The 19,502-nt window shown below is 32.2% G+C and overlaps 1 protein-coding gene across 1 annotated transcript; it reads right to left on the minus strand.

Moving 5' to 3' along the window:
• Nucleotides 1–1,572: 1,572 nt before the first annotated feature.
• On the minus strand, nucleotides 1,573–18,492 carry LOC131033841 (geraniol 8-hydroxylase). The gene is made up of 4 exons (XM_059211889.1): nucleotides 18,139–18,492; nucleotides 10,469–10,543; nucleotides 2,591–3,403; nucleotides 1,573–2,214 (listed from the first exon to the last, which is right to left on the minus strand). Exons 1-4 carry the CDS (start codon nucleotides 18,490–18,492, stop codon nucleotides 1,573–1,575), a joined length of 1,884 nt encoding a protein of 627 aa, XP_059067872.1.
• Between the last annotated feature and the right edge of the window lie 1,010 nt (nucleotides 18,493–19,502).

Below are 19,502 nucleotides of genomic sequence, written 5' to 3' on the forward strand. Positions count from 1 at the left end.
CAAAAAATGGTATCCTATTATCCATCATTTACTTGCTATCTTTGATCATGTTTTGGGCTAGAAAGAAGCTCTATTGGGTATTGGCTTTCATCGTAATATTGTGGTGGATACCACAAGACAAAACTATTTTGTTCAATATATGGAAGAGCATGTGTTGGGTTGTATTTTCAAATCATTTAGTTCACCAAGAATTATAACTTCTAAAGATTTACTCAAACATACTAATCCAAATTGTATCTCTATGTTTTTAAGCTAAAGAACATGCTAAGACCAACAACCTATTAGACATCATTAAAATACAAACATTACAACTACACAAAGAAGAAATTCTCTATTCTGGATAGTTGTGAGGACTCTTTAAATTCAAAATTTAATGGTGCTTTTCAACTTCTCATCGTTATGTTTTCGTTGGTCACACCTATGGGTTGGTTGTATACATTAGCTAGATTCTTTCACTAGTTGGTTGATAATAGTAACTTGTATTATTTTTTGGTGGTTGGTTGTTTAGTCCAAACAACATAGTTTGTTATTGTAATTCATAGTCTTTTGACTATATTCAATCCTTGTAATTATTTTCTTTTGCATTTATTCAATACAAAAAAAAAAGAATCTATTTTATAATATTATATAAAAATCAAATCAATCTCTATTCTATCTTATAAAATATAAATTGTGACCAACTTAAATTGTGAGCATTACTATTTCACCAATTACACCATTAACAATTATTTTGTATACATAAGAAAAAAATGTTATAAATTATGTATTGAGTAAATAATGTGATTTACACAAATATATATATTAATTTAAAAATTACCAATGAAAAATCTATACTATTAGATCATCCTCAAAGTATTTTGCATGTTTTACACCTCTTATATTAGATGCACCTTGTGAAAACTAGTGTAACTCTAGGGCATCATCTCAAATGGGGTGTAGAGGGGTTAGTGATCCTCACGTGAAGGTTAAAGAAAGGGAAGGAGCCCTTATAAAAAATTTGGATGATGATTTTTGACCTAAGATTTTATTACATTGTATCATATTTTTTATTTTATTATTTTTAAGGGGTAAACACTTTTAACCGGGAATAATGAACTGGTGGGGCTTGAACCTTGATGAAAAGAACAACAACACAACAACTTAACCATCTCAACATGCCACTATTAACATTACATTGTATCATATTATACAATGTTAATTTTCTATATTAATGTGCTTACATAATGCATCATCTTATTCATATCATTTCAATTTTAATTAATTTTGTTTCTTTAATTTCTCTGAATATTAAATGTATTAAAATTAAATTTATATTAAATAATTAAAACAATAAATGTATCCTAAATGTATGATGAAATTAATTGAATGTTTGTCATAAGAAAACTCAAAACAATTTTATAACTGCAATATAAAATTTATAATAAACTTATAAGATTGATGATAATTCCACAACCACAGTCCATAAAATTGTACTAAAATACTTTTGGCATAAAATCATGTACAAGTTTTTGTATAACATTTCATAGCACTTTATTATCCATCACCAGCATAGAAGAAGATAAGTTGGAAAGCTCAACATTTTTCATCGTAAACATGAACAGGTAGACGTGGTATTGGTATTGCAACTAAATGTTTTTCCTTTTGCACTGTGATTCCAAACTTACTACTCATATTCAATGTCTCTGCAAACTGTCCATTTGGGAGATACCAATCAAAACATTGAACAAGAGTAGCTACACAAATATGAACCATTCGATCAGCCAAGGGAAGCCCCGGGCACATTCTCCTCCCTGAACCAAATGGGATCAATTCAAAGTTATTCCCTTTGTATTCCACTCCTTTTAGATTGAAAAACCTCTCTGGGAAAAACTTCTCAGGTTTAGGTTGCCAAATTGAAGGGTCTCTTCCTATTGCCCATACATTTATCACCACCCATATATCCTTGGGTATTTTGTATCCCATAATCTCACAAGAAATTTTTGCCTTACGAAGCCCTAGAATGGGCGCAGGTGGGTGTAGCCTTAGTACTTCTTTGATCACTGCATGAAGATAGTGCAGTTGCGCAATATCACCTTCTTCTACTAACCTTTCAAGCCCAACTACGCTGTCCAATTCTTCCTTTACTTTCTTCATTATTTGAGGATTACGAATGAGCTCTGCGATTGCCCACTCAATTGTAATGCTAGCTGTTTCTGTACCTGCTGTGAAGATATCCTACCAAAAAAATCATTAAACAATTAATCAGATTTTTACAATTTATTATGTTCATAATTTGCAATTTATGAATTCAATTGTGTGAGAGTTTTTCATCAACATTTCGAATCACACTCGGTGAATGCACTCTCTCATCACAATGATAGATCTTCAAAATGTGATCGGAAATGTTGATGAAAAAACTCTCAGACAATCGAATTCAGAAATTGTGAATATGATCATTAGACAAGTTGAAACCTTCAAACTCTAGACAATATCATATGACAAAAACTTCGATGAAAAAAAATTATTCACACAATTTATTATAAAAATCTTCAAACTCTATCTTTCCTAAAACAAATTAGAACTAATGCTATGAGAAAACAACAGAGCTTACATAAAAGAAGCGAGTTATCTCAAAGCTGGTGAAATTATGTCCAGTCTCTGTCTTACTCTCCAGTAAGATATCCAGGAAATCCTTCTCTCTGTCTTGCATTCTCCCACTCTGCTGGCGCTCCTCTATGTATTTATCAAGCACACCAAATATAAACCCAAAACACTTGCTCAAACCCCGAGTAATTCCCTGTGGATCTAAAAACCTCAAGATGGGAAAGAAGTCAGCCAAATTGGGCTTCCCTCCAAGGACCATCATACGGGCCAAAGTGTCCTTAAACTCTAGGGACCCCTCACACCCTCTCTGAAACATATTCCTTGAGAATATCATGTTGCCCAAAAGATTGAGACCCATCAAGAAAGCCTCATGACTAATGTCCACACTCTTTCCCTCCACAGAGTCCTTATAAACAGACCTCACCAATTGGGTCACCTGCTCTCTCCTCAGATGTTGGAGGGCATCCAATCTCTTGGCAGTGAAAAGCTCCATGGTGCAGATCTTCTTAAGGGTGCGCCACCGTGGAACACAGTCACTCCATATCATGGAATGTGAGGAGTAGGACAGACACTTGGCGGCTTCTAAGACGGTCTTAGATGACAGCTCTTTGTCATGGACTTTCAGAACTTCCCTGGCCATTGCAGGGGATGACACCACCACTGTTGTCTTGAACCCCAGTTGAAGGGTCATCAGAGGGCCGTACTTCTTTGCCAGGTGGAAGAGGGACTCATTGGTCTTTTTGCCCAGCTGGAATATGTTGCCCACCAATGGCAATGGAGTGGGTCCAGGTGGCAGCTTCCCTGCCTTCCTTGTCAGCACCTTGGAAATCAATATCAGCAACACAGAAATGCTTCCCACAATTAGACTCCATGAATTCAACTCCATGCTTGTTTTTAGTTCTGATGGATAGAACTATTTATCTATTCTTTTTGTCTCTTTAATTTTCTATTATTCTATCACCAAATATAATCCACTTATATGTTCAGGGTACTTTGTATATATTGAATTGGGCAGCCTCTAATCCAGTATACAAGTTTCTGGTATATATGTGATAGAAGCCTCTATATATTGGAGGGAGTATATGTTATCTACCAGAAACTTCTATCACACCCAGAGTCTTCTCTGTCACTTTTTTGTGCTTGGTGGTCTTTGATGTCATCCATAGATTTGAATGCCTACTGTTTATAACCTAATAGGGGCGGCTCTAACATTATAAAAGTGTTAACTATACAAGAGATATGACAGTTCACTTCAAGAATAACTGTCACAAGGGGAATGAACTTTTATCTCTCATCCTTTGAAGAAGACAAAGTCCAAGATAAAATTGACATTCACTTCCGAAGTAAGGTTATGGGAATTGGAGATAATAGACGCATTCAAAGAATGTATGTTATTGAAAAAATTTAGGGTCTAATATGACAACTAACAAGTACTAAGAACCTAACATAAAGTCTATTATCGAAATTGATATAAAGTAATTTAAAAATGATTTTTCTAAATAAATTTTCTGCATCTAGAATGTTGTTGTGGATGAAAAAAAGTCATGGACATTAGCTTATTTCACTAAAGTTTTTATTAAAAAACAAAAGGATAACAAAATTCAATGAATACTACAAAATATAATTGATATTAGTGGGAAAAATAAGATTCATTTCACATGTAAAATAATACAATTTTTATCTTCGTGTAATGAACACATGTAATTTTCTTACATTATCAATAAATTGTTAAAAAATCTTTATTACAAACTATATAATTTTAAAATTTAAGAATGGATTGTTTCTCATAAAATTCATACAATTTGAACGCACTATACTATTTATAAGTTATGACTCATAAACTACTAGCACTTGTACCAGAAGGAGGCGTAATGGTTACCTGATAGAAGGAGGCGTAATGGTTACACGATAGAAAATTATATATAAGCTAGATAAGAGAGTATGCTTTCACATGTGCATAAATGATATATTAATTTAATTTACCATTTTTTTATACAAATTTGAAATACAACCTTGATTACGTGCAATATTGTCTATGACATTTTAATTATGCTTGTATTACATATATATTATAATCAATGGAAGGAATAATTAATAAACAACTTAAATTTTATTTGAAATGCAGCCACAATTCCTTACACATTGAAACAAAAAGTCATTAGACTTGTATTGCAAAGGTGTTATTGGTCTTATATTAAAGTTATATAAATTATAGACAATAGAATGTTAGTATGTGTTGAGCGAAGGAAATAAATAGAATAAAATATAATATGGGTAAGATGGAAGAATTTTTAATGCGTCAATATATGATTGTTAGGACACACTTGCACAAGAATGTTTGAATTTATAAGATTAGAAATTTCTTTTGTAAATCATATAGAATGAAGTCGGTAATGAAAATAATGGATTGAAATGTTATCTACAAATGTTGCATTAAAATTTGTACATACCTAAAATCGTTATAATGAGAATAAACATAGACAATAGACTTTTTTGTACCTAATAATTATGTATAGATTGTTTTTCATTCTTGAATATCAAGTAAAGGGGAATAGTAGTTCTATTCAAAAACACTTTATTGGTTTAACTCTAGATATAATTGTAAAAGTTGAGTCTTGTCTCTTTTGTTTTATTAATATTGAATTTTGCTTTGTTTACCAGTTAATCTTTGGGATTTATGTATAGTAATTACTCATGCCATGAATAGTGGCATTTTTCTATGGTTACCTAGAATGATATAGGTATTATGGGTATGGTTTTTGCGTGGACCAATATATTAACACCATAACAATGAAAGGTAAATTAGCTAGTCTAGAGCCAACTATGTACACAAATCTATGACCTCTCCAAGAGAACATTTACAAGGGCCCTATTTAAATGCATAAGTTTATTGTTAACATGATTTGTTTGCCCCTTCATGACAATATTTTTTGGGGAAGGTTGTCAACATCTTCACTATTTGATTTTATGTGTACTTTTATTGCAAAACTAAGTGCAACCAAAAAATATAGTAGTTTTCAAGAGCATTTTTGTTGTGTACATCCTCACTAAGTCTTTTGTATAAAATAAGTGCATTGAGTAATTGAAATAATTATGTTCATCTATTGACAACAATGTGTTTGTGTGGTTCGTCAATAGTTCCCAGTCATGTTCAATTGATTCTACAATATGTATGTTTCATTATGTTTGACAAAAGTTAATTTGAGTTTGAGTTTCATCTTGTTGATGAAAATTATTTGTAATATAATGATTCTAGTCAATAGTTGCCATAATAATTTGGCATTTGAGTATGATGTGTACATATGTTTGAGAAAAATGGATAAGTCTGGAAGAAGTGAAACTTTCAAATTGGTTTTAGGAACCTTCGATTGGTTCTTAATTCTTGGTGAATCTTCAACAAGAATAAAGAAGCATAAGGAAAGTTGCAAGTCATCAAAGCTTCCAATGGTTCTAAAATCATAGGAACATCCAATTAGTTCATGAATCTAAGTGGACCTTCGACCCTTAACAAGGAATGAAGTGTAGATTATTAGAGGATAACCCATAAGGGGGTGCAAAGATAAAGTCAAATACCAAGGCAAAAGGATAAATCAAGGCTAGACTAGATAGAGAATAAAAGGGAATTTATGTAAAGATTCAATTATTTTGATGGTTATTGGAACTAATGGAAGCTAGATAACTAATTGCTCAGGGCCACTTTTTGTTGATTCGCATTGATTTCAACAACTATTCCCTCTACAACACCATTAACATCCAACCACCCAACACTTGACCTAGGAAAATTTCAAAGGTCCTTAAATGCATATTGGCATGGATCCAAGAGGGATAATAATGAAATTATTCATTAGTTGTTTAAAATTCTAGGACGTGATTTCAATAGATTTCATGGGTATTTTTCACCCATTCCTACACTCAAACTCATGAGTCATTGATTCTCAAGTATGACAGGGGTTACAGGAATGTTCCTTCAAGCCTCTTTGTGGTCAAATAACATTTGAAAAAGATGCTTGTTGATTGTGTGTTATGAAAGGAAGTTAAGGTAGTGGAACAACTTCTTACACTAATCTTGAGAGGACGGTAATGCAAAAACTTTTCAAACCTTTACAACAATTATAGAAACATAACATAAATAAACATAAATAACATGCATACCACAATACAATGATTAACATGGGAAAACCCCTTTTTAGAGAAAAACCCCACACTCCAAAAATCACCCAATATATTATTCAAAAATAAACAATAGATTAGAATATACTTGCAAAGGAAGTTTCTCATAGGTGTATCACCAACTAGAGATCTAGAGAAACTCAACAACTATGAGACTCACATAATGCATCACAACAATTCCCTCATAAAGTAGGGTTTCCTTCTAGGGCAAGCAAATCACACATAGTTTCCATTGTATGATCTACGACCTAATGATAAGTGATCAACATTTACAATAATAATTTATACATAAAATGTGGCTTTTGGGGTCACTACCCTTGAACTCCCACTACAACACATCATCCCTAGACCCCACAAGGGGCTACCCCCCTTGCAAACACCCACACTCATTTATCATACTAACCTTTTATAATCACAAGGTTGAGACACCATTTTCCTAACATGTTGGAGGGGCTCACAATTAGGATTTTATTGTCTAGCATGATGTTTTGACAACCTACATTATTTCTTGCTATGGGTATGTATGTATTTGTAGAGTCGCAAATTGCATCCCTATGCAATTTCTTGCTTATCTAGGCCCTATTTTAGTGTCTTGGCATTTTTATCCCAACATGCTTGATCCAACCCTATTTCATATCTCATTCTAGCTTTTCCTTCCCATTTTGGACCTCAAGTTCCAATTTGAGGCCACATTGGAGGGAGCAATGTGCCTAGGGTTCCTCGCTCCTGAGAGCAGGCCAATTAGGGTGCCTTGCTCCCTCGCTGGTTATGGGCCATAAACCTTACAAAATGTAAACCACTTAATGGTCAACTTAGTTAAGTGAAAATTATTTTGCCGTGTTAGCTGCTCCGAGTTTTACACCCCAAAATACCTAGGAGAGGTATATAAGCAAGGTATCCTCCCTCATTTTGGGTGAGTAAGTAAGTGAAAAGACATGATGATATGATCAATTTCACACCTCAAGTCTTCAAGAGAAAGAAATCAATCATCAAGGCATTGAATATTAGGAATGATTTGCATATCTATGCATTTGTGATGGCATTCATGATCCTCTCTTCCTAAATTCAACTACATTCAAGTCAATATAAAGCATCTTCATGAATATTGTGACATCAAGAAGGTTTATGAAGGTATAAGGATTCCATTTTAAGTTCTAGCCTTTGCATCTGAACAACAAGATTTCAATTCAAGTTCAATTCCATTCAATTTCAAGGTTAATTCCTAAAAATGAGGTTTGACTTAGGCAAACCCCTTTCTACCCAATATTTTCCCTCTATTTTTTGTGTAGGAACAAGTGACAAAGCCACAAAAATAGGTACAAAACAGTAGGAGGAGATCTACAATCTATGATTCATCATAGCCAAAAGTTTCGAGAGTGAGTCAAGTAGGGAACCTCAATCCTTGGAGTAGGTCAAGCTAGGCACCCAAGTCCCTCCATTTTTTCCTGAAACTCAATTTGTGAATCAGTTACAGTCTGCTCTTCCAGTTCTTTTAGAATCTATCTGTCAATTACCAATCTTCCTGTGCATTGCTAAAAACTATCATTTCAACCTATTTATACCTCCTTCTTGCATTCTTCATTTTCAATTGCATAGTCATATTACCCCACAACGAAGGACCATTGCATTCACTTTATGCTTAAACCATCTTGAGCCTAATGGATTTTTCTCCTTCCAATGTAACCGTGTAGGTAATGAAATGGACTCCTTATTTGCATGCGTAGACTTGGGAATCCTATTTTCCCTACATACAGTATTGATTTTAGTTTTTTTACTACAATATTAGAGGATAACATTCTGGATGAAGGAGAAGCACTAACAAAACCACCAAAGTAGTGATATTCACAAGAAGCCTTAGGGTTTCAATTTCTAGTTCTAGGTAGTGTATTTTTTGTATTGTAATGATTTGGGTTTATCCCAAATCTATAATTACAATATGTAACCTTTGCAAATCAAGTGATTCATAGAAAAATAAACTTTGGTTGAGTGGACCACCATGTGTGTGATATGTATTTTTTGGTGTGTGAAGTTTAGTTGGCAAACCAAAATACTATAAAATATTTGCAAAGCCTTTGTGAGGTACTTTCTCAACACAATAAAGGATATGCATGTATATGCTCATGGATTAATAAGTACAATCACTTAATATTTTTCAACTATCAATATTTTTTTGGATGCATGCGTAAAACCCAACTTGCCTATGCATTCTAAAAGGCATAGTATTGTGTCCAATACATCTTGATTATGACGTCATCTCGGTTTCAATTATTACATGTTTGATTAAATTTAGAGATTATTACCCAAATAGATAAAGGCACCCATCTATGAATATTTTTCTCCCCATCATCTTTCAAACATGCTCACAATACATTAAATCTAAACATCCTTTCAAGTTTTATTAGTTTTAGTGTATTTCAAATACCATGTTTGGAAGCATACCAACATAAGGAGTTATCATAATAAATATTCTCAAACACCCATATCATGGATCATCTATTTTAACAAGGTGCTTAACCTTGAGTTTCTCAAACCAACATATAGGCACAAAATATAAACTAAAATAGTGGTGCACTATGCAATGGGTGTGATTTGTGTTACGATGATAGTTTTAATTATATGCCTATATATACTAGCATCATAGGGAAACCCGTCATGAAGAGCCATAAGTGAGGGAGGTCTTACCCACCTCAATAATTGGTCCTAAACTATCCAACCTAAACATAGGTTTGTGATAATCTTTCCAAGTTTAAAACCCCTGACAATTGGGAGGTTATCATACCTTAGGATTTGGGGTCTACAACTTATATCACCAACAAATTAGTAGTATTTTTGGAGATAATTTAATTTAATATTCAACTTGATGACTCGAGTTAATTTCTAACCATGGTGTAGCTAGGAAAAACTTATTAATTTAGATTATTTTCTCCTTTTGAGGAGTCGTGAATCTATCAAGAAAGATCCAAGAGTTTACTTCATATAAGATAAAATAAACAAAGGAAAAAATATCAATGATCTAAAAGTCAAGAGATGTTTAACATAATTTATCTTGATGTGATAAGATGACAAGAATAATGGAATGTGAAAAATCCAAGTATTTCATCTTTGCATAATTCTCAAAGTATGGAAAAGGTAGGTCCTTCAAATAGAGGAGAAGCATCTAAAGAACATGATCAATATTTATCAACTAATTCAATTTATAATAGGATCAAAACTCCTAGGAGAACCTTTAGGTGTGATTATGGTAGGCCTAGAAAAGAAATAAATATTGATATAAGAAATAAAGATACACCTTAGAATATGCATACAAAAAATGTAGACAGGAATTTACCTTAGCTTTCACCTCTGATAAATCAAAGATGAAGCCCACATAACAATTCTCCTACTTCACCTTGGGGGACCGCACAAGTAGAGACTTTTTTCTAGGATGTTGATCTAGCTACTCAATTTGAGAATCAATGTAGATAAAGGGAATTAAATCATCATATATATCTAGATTGACCAACTTAGAGAAAGGCAATATGAATTAGAATCACAAATTGTATTAGGGAAAGCTCAAATTTCTTAGCAAGCCCAACAAATGAATATTAAAATATTCTTCAGCCTCAAAATGTTGCACGAGTTGATCCAAATCAATAGGTGCATAATTTACATCAATGACAACAAAACTCCCAACACCGAAATATAGGATAAAATATGAGGGTTGACCCTAGAAGACAAGACCAAAGATTTTCTCCACTGAAATCACTATTAGGATTAGAAAGACGTAGACAACTATAATTTTACGGCATTCCTAGTTATCCTAATCCCATTATAGCCAAGATTAAAAGAAAAGTGACAAACTTCCAAGATAACAATGTTATCACTGAAGAGGTCGACTTGAGGCATTTTATTGATGTGATGAATGAATATGAAATAGAAGATGGAGATGTCATGATGAAGCTCTTCATGCAATCACTAAAATATATTTTTGCAAAACAATGGTATGAAAGTCTTCTAAATAGCAACATAGACTCATGGGATGAATTTATGAGCATTTTTAGACTACAACTTATGGAGAATGAGTGGATCCAAAGTTTATAATCCATGAGCTAACTACTATAAGGAAAGGAGTTAATCTAATAGTTGTTGATTTGAAGAACAAATTTATCATGATAACGAGGAAAGTGAGTCCCCGTGTGAGACCAAATGAGCCTATGTGTATTGTTTTATATTGTGGAGGATTTGATTCAAAATTGGGCTACTTCTTGAATGAAAAGAATACCCAAAAGTCGAGGGGAGCTTATGTCATGGAAATCAATGTAAAGAGTAATGTAAGAGAATTTGATAAAGAGAACGATAGGGCTTATGCCAAACTTTAGAAACCAAGTGCAACAACTTCTATCAATCCCCTCATTGTCAAGGACAACATGGACAAATTAATGGGAGCCATGAAGGATATCTCATGCAAGGTTATCAAAAATGAGAAAGATATATCATCTAACAATGTTGTCACACAATTCAATGAAGGTCAAATATTACATAATAGACCTTACAATTATGATTGGTCTAAAAAACCTATAAAAAAACAATAAGCAAATAGTCCCAAGGAATACAAACCAAGCATACCAAGAGAAACACACTCACTATCCCTTGAGGAAGGATTATGTGAATCTTCAACAAGATTCATTCTAGTGTGGCATATGTTATTTTCCTCACAATTAGTCAAAATGTATTGTTGCTATAGCACTTGAAGAAGGCAAAGGATTCCAAAAGAATGAAGGTGTGCTCAAGTATTATGAGGATGCCAATGTTGATCCATTGGATATATATGAGGGTGATAAATTCTTATCATTGTCATGACAACCATTGTGTTCCCTATGATTTACATTTACTGAACAAAGAACTTAATCAACACAAAGACCAAATGAGACAAAGGTAAGAGAGGAAAACCTTCTAGTGAGAGCATCAAAGATCTCACTTAGGCTAATGTCATGCAAGTTCAAAGTTATTTCCAACTAACAAATTGGCAAGTAGGTTCGGAAGATCGAGTTGAAGGTGTGATTGTCCTAGATATGCCAACCACTTAAATAACCAAAAGAAGAAGAAAAAAAAAAGGAAAATAATGAAAATAAGACTACAAGGAGGTCACCTACTAGAAAGAAGATGAATATTCCAGGTGCATCCGAGTAGAAGAAATATGTCCCTAAGCAAAAGATTGATGGTGTCACAACCAATAATGTGGAAAATTCAAAGGTTGTTGGAGATAGTTCCAAACTGAAGCAAGTCAATGAATCAACAAATGAGAATAATAAAGTATAATAAAGTAGCTAAAGAGTTTGAAGCAGTCAACAGAAAGAAATTTTTTGCTATTGGTCAAGTGATGTCTTTTCATCCTTGATACTAATGCTATGACAGTTCTGTTCTCCACTCCTTTACTTGCATACCAGCCAATTGGCATGGCTCAAGCATTGAGTTAGTTGAAAGTTCGAGTCTCAATCAGGGAGTTGTTAAGCATCCCTGAACATAGGAAAATGGCATTGCTTTATATCACTACCCCTACTATTTTTTATCAGCCATGTGAAGCTACAGTTGTTCCAATGACAAGATAAGTAAATTCAAATCATATAAAGCCCCTGATATTTTCCTGGGCACTGTATATTCAAATAACCTTTACACATCTTTGTTGATAAATGGCTAGCTGGTACATAATCATATGTCATCTATTTAGGGACATCCAATAACGTGATGCCATAGAAGTCATGAAATAGATAGGCTTGGAAGTTTCAAAGCCTTATGGGGAGCGTTTTTCCATGGATCTTGATAAAGTAAATGTAAATGGGGTAGTAAATGATGTTGAAGTATAACTTACAGCATATCCGAGTATAATATTTTCAATAGATATTATCAAAGTTGATTGTCCAACTAAATAGGGTACGCTAGTATCCAAGAAGTGGGCAGAATCAATTGGTGGTATTATTCAAATAGAATTGTCCAATGCGACTATACCACTACATGAAAAACAAGTCCAACTATATAGAATGAGTAAAATACTCAATATTGTAGGGAATCCAAATGAGGCATAGAATTAAATTTGTTACTTAGATGTGGAACCAAACTATTTTGTGGGCTACCATGATGATTCAGGTGAAAAACAGGTTGATCCTTATTTATGACGCCCTCTTCATTATCCAAGAAATGGTGGTATCTAGAACTTGCATTTTGATGGTGCATGTTCAAGAGAGATGTTTCAAGAGTTATTTAAATTCACCAGAGGGAAAAAAATTATAAGTACACATTCAAATAGAACTTTGAATGTACCAATTTAATGTAAAAAATATGAAGCTCTACTTCTTAATTTTAATATGAGATCAAATGTATTAGAGTGCATGATGATTCAAAACTTGTCATCTTTCAAGTTAGAGGTGTATATGTTAGAGGATAAAAATTTGAGGATGTATATGAATATTATTTGGGATACTATTGAATACTTTTTATCCATTCAACATTAGTTGGGTTGAGAGGGATAATAATGTAATGGATTATGCCCTCGTCTTACTAGTCTTAAGATTTGATTCTTCCTTTACCTCTCCTTGATGCAAATATGATGTTGAAATTCTTACTAGGCCTAATATTTCAGACAATATTTATAGTTAGTAATTTTTCAATGATGATCAATAGATATACGAGTTAGAACCAAAATTGCATTGATCACTTTGAGAACCAACAAATTGATTAACAGTCTATGGTAGAGAAAGGTGAAAAAGGTAAGAAAACTCTTTTTGGAAATGAAAATATTAAACTTAAAACAAATACCATTCTAAGAGGTTTTATTTCTACCTCTTATTTCTTTAGAAATAATTTTTGATAATGTTGATTGTTATCAAACAAGAACTAACCTATTAGTGAGGAAGATTGAGAATGTGTAAATTTAGGAACTGAATAAGCTCCTAGAGTGATCTACATTAGTAAAAGGTTAAAACCATTAAAAGAAGAAAATGTTGATAGCATTATTAAGAGAGCACAAAAAATGGTTTGCTTGGTCTTATGATGAAGTAAAGGCTTATAGGGAAGACTTGTTCTAGCTTACCATTCTATTGTAACTTGGTACAAAACCATTTAAACAAAAATAATATAATATCAACCCTACTCTTGCCCCTCAAATGTAGAAATAATACATGAAGATGAATGAGGGAGGTATTATTAAATGGTCAATGAAACATTTGAAATGGGTCTCAAACCTTGTTCTAGTCAAAAAAAGAATGAGGATATTAAGCTACTTGTGAATTTTAGAATTTTGAATATTGAGTCCTTCAAGGAAAACAATTGCTCATCCAATATGGACCATTTTCTACAATGGGTAACAAGGTCAAAGTTGTTGTTAAAGCAATGAAAGACTTCTCCAGTTACAATCAAGTTACGGTCAATCAGAGAAATATAAGACAACCTTCACCATGTCATGGGGAATATTTTTTATACGTTTGAATGTCATTAAGTTTTAAGAATGTTGGGATCATATTTCAAAGAGCTATGGATGTTGTCTGTGCATGCCTTATAAATGAAATTATGGTTGTCTACCAATATGATTTGATTGCGCATACTCAAGGATCAAAATGACCACTGCAAAAATATGGAGTTAATCTTTCAAAGGTTTTTAGAGTGGGATATCTTTAAATCATAAGAAATGTATTTTTAGTGTGGAAGAATGCAACCTCCTTAAATATATTGTGTTTAGGAAGGGGGTGAAGGTTGATCTAGAATGTTTCAAAGCAATCAACCTTATATGTCAACCCAAAATAGTTAATATACTTCAATTGTTCTTTGGGAAAATAAATTTTGTTAAGATGTTTGTTCATAAATTTGTTGAGAAGAAAACAACCATTTCCAAGGTTTTGAAGAAGGGGAAACCATAAAACTAAGATAGGAATCAACTAGATCCTCAAACATTAAAAAATGCACTCAAGAAGGCACTATTATTGGCAATCCCAGATTACTCAAAGCCTTTATAGTTATTTTCCTTTGCATCATTTTATAAGTTTACTATTGTTCTTCTACAAAAGAGTGATGAGGGATATGAACTACCAATAGTTCCATTTAGTAAGTCCCTATGATATGTTGAATTGAAATACTCTATAATAGATTGGCATTCATATGCTCTTGTTAAGGTTTTCAATAATTTAAACCATATCTCATAGGATCCAAAATCATAGCCTTTATACCAGATATAGTTGTTAGATAAATCTTTGTGCAAAAAGTGGAATCACTTGACAAATATGTAGATAGATAAAAAAAGATCTAAATGTATGATCTATAGAGATACAAACCACCAAGTTGTTTAGAGGTTAAGGCCTAGTAAAATTAATGCTTGAAGCAAATTTGGATGTTGTTGAAGTCCATCAACTGAACTTCAACTCCTCTCTTATTCCATTTTAGTTGAAGGATTGTCCTTGGTATAAGGACATTATATTCTATTTTAAAAACTTGAATTGTCCTCATAAGTTGAATGATAAAGAAAAAGAGGGCATTAAAACTTGAAACTCAAAGAAATGTGGTACTTGAAGGATGGTCAATATGGAGAAACCTTGATGGTGTACTCCTAAGATGTTTAGATGAAGAGAAATGTATAAGATTTTTTGAGGAATGCCACCAAGGTTTGTGTGGTGGGTATTGTATATCAAAAACTATAGCTCATAATATTAGTGTAGTGGGTTATTGGTGGCCAACATTATTTAAGGATGTAGCCAAGTTTATAAAAAGTACGATGCTTTTTAGAGGATTCTTGGTAAGTTAAAATCTATAGGTTCACTCCCCTATACAATCAATTTACTGGAGGCTCTATTTAAATGGTGGAGGTTATATTTTATAAATTAAATAACAAAAATGTCTAGAAATGGATACAAGTGGATATTGGTGGCCTCATTACTTTACAAAACTGGTGGAGGTTGTCCCTATAAGTAATGCAACCTAAAAGATGGTGATTAAATTTTTTCTCAATAACATAATCACTACATTTAGCATGCCATCAAGAATTATTATTGATAATGCAATATGTTTTAGAATTTGAGATTTGGTTGATATATGCTCACAATATGGTGTCTGTTTATATAGTATGATATTCAAATATACACACATCAAATATCCAAAATATAACATTGGTATCCGCAAGTGATCCCCAATTCACAATATAAAATAATACATCATGGTATCATACAAATCTAATACTCCAAAATATGTTGAATAGAAAGGCATAAATGCTTATGCTAATTACATCATTGAAATTTAAACATGATTGTTAGTATAAAAAATATCAACCTTTAGGTTAATGACAATAATTCATTAGCTAAACATAAATTAGCATGTGTCTAATTCACTCAATGAGTTACTACCATAAATTATACCTATGTGTTTATGTATCATACATCACAAGCATATACATAAAATTATTATTCAAACCTTATTAAGGACCAATATCAATCAATGGTAGAGAAGCATTTGCTTGTAGAGTTATGACATCAAGGTATATGTAGTGAGTAAACAATCCTACTAGTCATTTAAGATTTTATAGTGACCAATAGACACATTCCACATATCCTTCAAACACTTTTAAGAACTTCATAAAACTACATTAATTCTTAGACTTAAATTTAATGGCTCACAACAACCAAATCCTAAATCAACAATAGTACAACATTAGCTAAATTCAAACATGCCAATAGTTTATTCACCAAGTGAATCAATGTCATCCATTTAATCAAATCACCTAAAATCAATGGTTCGCATATAATTAGAGTCTTGCAAATAAAATATTTGAAATAAATTATGTTAGTGGTTGACCAAAAAGAAAAGGGGTCCAAAAATACCTATGAGGTGTCATCTATTCATAAAATCCATGAATTAAATCCACTATGTCACACGATGTACATTTACAACCCAATTCCACATCAACCTCTTTAGAAATACCACATGCAAAATACACTAGATAATCTAAACTTCTTGAAAGATAACATTACTTCCCATGCTCATTAATTAATGCTTCTAGAGTTGGTACTTGGTCACCCCATAATAAAAAAATCACTTGAGTTGGTAGTGACTATTGATGGTAAGTCAACATTAAAATTCCTTGATCAAAATCAAGAAATTTTGCAAGTTATGCGATGAATTATACCTCTCTTTCGAACATTCTTTGAATGGTGTATAATATACTATCCTTTCTTACTTCAGCTACCTACTGGTAGCTTATTCTTGTAATTGCATTGTTACAATATAAAAAAAACATTAAAATAAATTAGTCTAAAAATATTTAGACAAAGATTTATGCTTTATAAGTCTCGAACAAACTAGATTTTCATGGATGTAAACTAAAAGCTTGAAATAAATATAATAAGGAATTATATTCCAGAAATCTTGGATTAGTTAATAACATGAGGGGTAACAAAGGTGATGTTTAGTTGACAACATGAGGGGTAACAAAGGTGATGTAAAGAGCCATAATAAGATATTGTAGATGGATAAATATGACATGGGTAAATAATTAAATTTAATTAAATTTTTCATTTTATTATAGTTTACTATATGCACATGTATTGATTTATTTGTCAATCTAGACAAGTAAAAGAATTAAAGAAATTGTCAATTACATTTTCTTTTAAGAATTTAAAATTATATACCATAAAAATATTAAATGTATTTTATTTTCATAGTCTCCTATCAAATTTCATTGTCTTTTCATCTAGAGTTAAGTGTGATAGTTGAGGGTGTGAATAAAGACAAGTAGAAAATGTCATTAAAATAGGTACTTATGATATGTGGTAAAAATATGGAATGTTTTAGATAGAGACACATATTTCATATTTGAAGAACAAGTAATTTCCTTTCATTTCATTTTATTAACATTTCTGGTCACCTAACCAAAAATAAAAAATAAAATAAAATATGGAATGATTTAATAGAAATGGTGTATTGGGAGGGATATAATACATCAAGAAATATAAATAGAAATAAGAACATTTAACATTCTATGAAAGAAAGCATTATATAATAAGTTTATCAAGTGAATCCCCTCAATTACGAAGCTAGTAGGAAGACCAAATTATCATACTAATTTTTTTTGAGTGAATTCCAATAGGAAATCCTAGCCTAATCCACTATGTGTAAATTCATTCTTTCTTTCCATGGGGCCACTTACACAATCTCTAGAAATTTCTTGTGAGGAGGATAGATAGCCAAAGTATTTAAAAATAAATTAAAAATTTGTGTATTCTACGTAAATACTATTCACTCACAAATCTATCTTTGTATTCCTTGAAATAAGCTTGTATTTGTTCATATTGTTTTTGGAATCTATCCACCTGATCTTTGCTTCGATTATTGCTCTCCTTGTTGAGCCCTCCGAGTGATTCTATCAATTACCCAAATTTGTTTCATGTAATCAAACAAATTATCAAGTTCATCCTTTAGAGTATGCAGATACTCAAGCCCTGGATTCAGTTTACTCTTGACAACATACACACGTCTTTGTCCTTCCCTTGTATTCCAGTCATGTTCAAGTGCATCTATTAATGCATACAGACACTCGATCCCTTCTTTCAAGAGATTCTCGGCATCATTCATAAGGGTCTGTCCATCTCTTATATTCAAATCAACTCTTGAGTGTAAGGTTACCTGTATTTTTTCGACATAGTCATAAGGGATCTCTGGAGGTTCTGTGTTCACACCCATTCCCTCATCTTCTTCACTGCTCACTCTGTGAGAGGGTTCAGCCATGGTGATGGAGCAGTCGAGATGGTGGAAGGATTGGAGACCCACCTCTTTATAATCATTAGTTCTCAACCATTTGGTTTGTATTCCTCCTTTCTCCCTTTAGCTTCCCTCTTAATCCCTTTCCCTCCATTTGTACCCATTGGCTCTTCCTTTCATGGTGTGTTCATCATAGTTCCAAATGAGATACATATGGTATGTAAATATTGGGAAAAAGAAAGCATAATGAACAATTTAGATATGAAGATTTATGTTTTTGGGTAATAATATATAAAATATTTAACTATGAAGATTTATAATTTTGGTAGTAAACATATAAATTATTTAAGTTAATTAAATAAATATAATTAATTAGTTTAAATTAATTGGATAATTGATAGGACAACTCTATGGTCCAACTATGAATTGATCTTTTTCTAGCATTTTTATTAATCGATAGCCTTGAGGATCCAATTGCTAAAGCTTCTTTCAACTCGCCACTATCCTTTCAATGGCTCAGTAACTCCTTCAAGTGGTAGGTCAGAACCCGGTCCAAGAAATAAAGTTGGAAGAGATCAGGTATGGAGGGAGGGGTGGGTTGAGGGACTTTTTCTTTGAAGTTGTAGGTGTAGAGAAATAAAATATATAAATTATTTAAGCTCATTAAATAATTATAATTAATTAGTTTAAATTAATTGGACAATAGAAATGAGATATATTATTAAAATGTATGTATGGAAATTAAATAAGTAGATTTAGGTGTATTTAGTTTTAGGATCAATGATAAGTATTTCTTGTTTGTAATGTTACAAATTGGCTTATTATTGTTAGAAATCAATTAGTTTAGTTTGTTGAATGTCTTAATGTTTGAATTATCATAGAAAATGAATTTGTATATCTATCTCAAACAATGAGACTTCAATCTCAACTATTGTGGAATTGATCTAACATATAGAATCAATCTAAATTGCATGAAATTTATTTGCCCAAAATTGTGCCAGAAAATATTTTCTCCTTTGCCTTCTAGATATATAAAT

The sequence above is a fragment of the Cryptomeria japonica genome, chromosome 9 (assembly GCF_030272615.1).
Source record: "Cryptomeria japonica chromosome 9, Sugi_1.0, whole genome shotgun sequence".
NCBI lineage: Eukaryota > Viridiplantae > Streptophyta > Pinopsida > Cupressales > Cupressaceae > Cryptomeria > Cryptomeria japonica.

Coding starts and splice junctions, on each gene's coding strand:
- LOC131033841 (XM_059211889.1), bottom strand. CDS start 18,492: ATGGCTGAACCCTCTCACAGAGTGAGCAGTGAAGAAGATGAGGGAATG. Junction 3,404..10,468: donor TGGAGAAAATCTTTGGTCTT/GTCTTCTAGGGT, acceptor TTGATTTCCAAG/GTGCTGACAAGGAAGGCAGG. Junction 2,215..2,590: donor AGATAACTCGCTTCTTTTAT/GTAAGCTCTGTT, acceptor TTTTTTTGGTAG/GATATCTTCACAGCAGGTAC.